The sequence below is a fragment of the Drosophila persimilis genome, unplaced genomic scaffold (assembly GCF_003286085.1).
Source record: "Drosophila persimilis strain 14011-0111.01,24,50 unplaced genomic scaffold, DperRS2 tig00000841-arrow-arrow-pilon, whole genome shotgun sequence".
NCBI classification, from domain to species: domain Eukaryota; kingdom Metazoa; phylum Arthropoda; class Insecta; order Diptera; family Drosophilidae; genus Drosophila; species Drosophila persimilis.
This window is the reverse complement of record NW_020825361.1, coordinates 942355-944305: the sequence shown is the minus strand read 5'-3', so window position 1 is coordinate 944305 and position 1951 is coordinate 942355. Positions and strand designations below refer to the sequence as shown.

Below are 1951 nucleotides of genomic sequence, written 5' to 3'. Positions count from 1 at the left end.
GTTGTGAAACGCACTGTACCTACTATACCTATACCTATACCTATACTTGTACCATTCCCACATAGGTGTACTTATACGTTAACTCCTTTACTTATTGTTTCCATTTTTCGTATTTCGTATTTCGCTTTTCGTTTATGGCTGGCTTTGTACTTTGAGTTCGAGTTTTTGAGTTTTATTGCCAGGTTGTGATTATTTTTTGTTCAGTTTCTTTCAACTTTTGGCCCTCTCAGCGCGCCGTTTGGCAATCGCTTGTCTGGGGCCTCAGATGCAATTTTCGGCTGCCATATAATGGACAACAATTTTATTGACATTATTTTAATTAGCAGTTTCAGTTCGAGTTTTGTGTTTGTTCGTATAATTTCTGTTTCTGTTTCTGTTTCACTTTCAGCGAGCTCCAGTTTCAGTTTTCAGTTTTCGGTTTGCCATTGTTTTGCATCTCGTTCAAATCCAAAGTCACTAATTGAGGTTAATGGGGCTTCTTGAAATCGTTTCAGCTTCCCAGATACACATTTTGCCCATTTTTCAGCCCACCTTCATTATGATTATGGAGAGGAGTATGAGTCGAAACTATAAATTGCCCCGCTTAGACTTTGATACGTTCGCACATCTAGCATTTGGTATTGCTTTTGTTTTTTTTTCACTTCCCATTTATGGCTTATATAATAATTTAGATTTGATTGTTCGGTTTCCATCTCTCTAAAGTGCCCCTTGCCAGTGGATTGGGAGTGGTATGGGATTAGGTGAGATCCGTTTTTCTACATATTGGAGCTGAGTGATTCGACTTCGGGCTGTCTGTTCGGAAGATGGCAATCGTTTGAGGGTATTGATGAATAAAGAGATACGATAATACTAACGAGTGTCGTGACCTCAATATTGCCAAGAGAAAGACCAAGCACATCGTACAGTGCCTCGGAGCACGAACCGTTCTTACTTGTGGACCTTGTATTCTACGATGATTTACAGAGCTATAGGGAATATTAACTGCATCGAGACATTGAAGAATACTCGTAATCAGTAACGTTTTACCTAAGAGTACATAAATGTGAAAGTGTACCCAAAGAATATCGTTGTACTTACGAGTATGTCTCTGCGATGTCACGTCCAATCGGATAAGCCCCATCGAGCGCAAAAATTAGGTCCACTTATTAATGAGGAGGCCGAAATGGTATTTCCAAAATATTAATTGTAGCTGATGTTAAATTCGCAGACCTCCCGCACCAGTCGATTGATCTGCGCGGTGAGGGCGCTGTGCTCTATGGCAGTCTCCGCGGTGGCTGGCTCCCGGTTGAGAGCTATCTTCCTGTCGACGGCAGTTACAAACTCGAAAAGGAGGTTCGAATAAACGGCATTGCGCTGATGGAAGGTCACAACATTTATTCCGGCACGATCTGCCTCTACAGCATTTCGCTCCACAGCGGCTCTGACTTGTAACAGTGCCACGTCCAGTGCTTGATCATCACTGGACAATTCATTGTCCTCTTGGATTGGTTCTGCGTTCAGGTTATTGTCCTGGTTCTGCTCCTGGTTCTGCTCCTCCTGGCACCAGACGAATGGCACGTCGTCGCGTATAAATGGTGGCATTTCTCTCGGCGCGTTTATATTCCCTAGTAAACTTAATTCTAAATTTAATATCGACACAGCAGTATGAAAAACTTGAAATTTTAAACAAATTATTGAAAATCAAGACGTGTATTCGGCACATGAACAAAATTTATAATGACAAAAACTCTGTTGGAAGTTCAGGGGAAATTACTGAAAGCTGAGTTCGGCATAGCATGGCCTGCCAAGTGCCACTATTTACAGAATTCCTAGTAGCTTTTTCGAAATTAGTCCTATCAATCAAGACTAGGTCGAAACGATGGTGCGTCATTTGCTCGTCTGATAAGCCCAGAATTACCTTTCAAAAATGTTCCGCTTCCCTCTAGAATCAAAAAAATACTTCAACACTTGA

At 41.5% G+C, this 1951-nt stretch overlaps 1 protein-coding gene across 2 annotated transcripts; it reads right to left on the bottom strand.

Annotated features, from left to right (window-relative positions):
* Nucleotides 1-278: 278 nt before the first annotated feature.
* Nucleotides 279-1622, bottom strand: LOC6597477. 2 transcript variants are annotated; one of them, XM_002022677.2, is made up of 3 exons: nucleotides 1078-1622; nucleotides 855-1026; nucleotides 279-792 (listed from the first exon to the last, which is right to left on the bottom strand). In XM_002022677.2, the coding sequence occupies exon 1, from the start codon at nucleotides 1579-1581 to the stop codon at nucleotides 1180-1182; it is 402 nt and encodes a 133-aa protein (XP_002022713.1). In that variant the 5' UTR covers nucleotides 1582-1622; the 3' UTR covers nucleotides 279-792; nucleotides 855-1026; nucleotides 1078-1179. The 2 variants fall into 2 exon arrangements, with proteins under 2 accessions (XP_002022713.1, XP_026849310.1); XM_026993509.1 differs by having other exon boundaries at nucleotides 855-981.
* Nucleotides 1623-1951: the final 329 nt, after the last annotated feature.

Excerpts from the sequence above, each read along its gene's own strand:
- LOC6597477 (XM_002022677.2), bottom strand. The coding sequence starts at position 1,581 with ATGCCACCATTTATACGCGACGACGTGCCATTCGTCTGGTGCCAGGAG.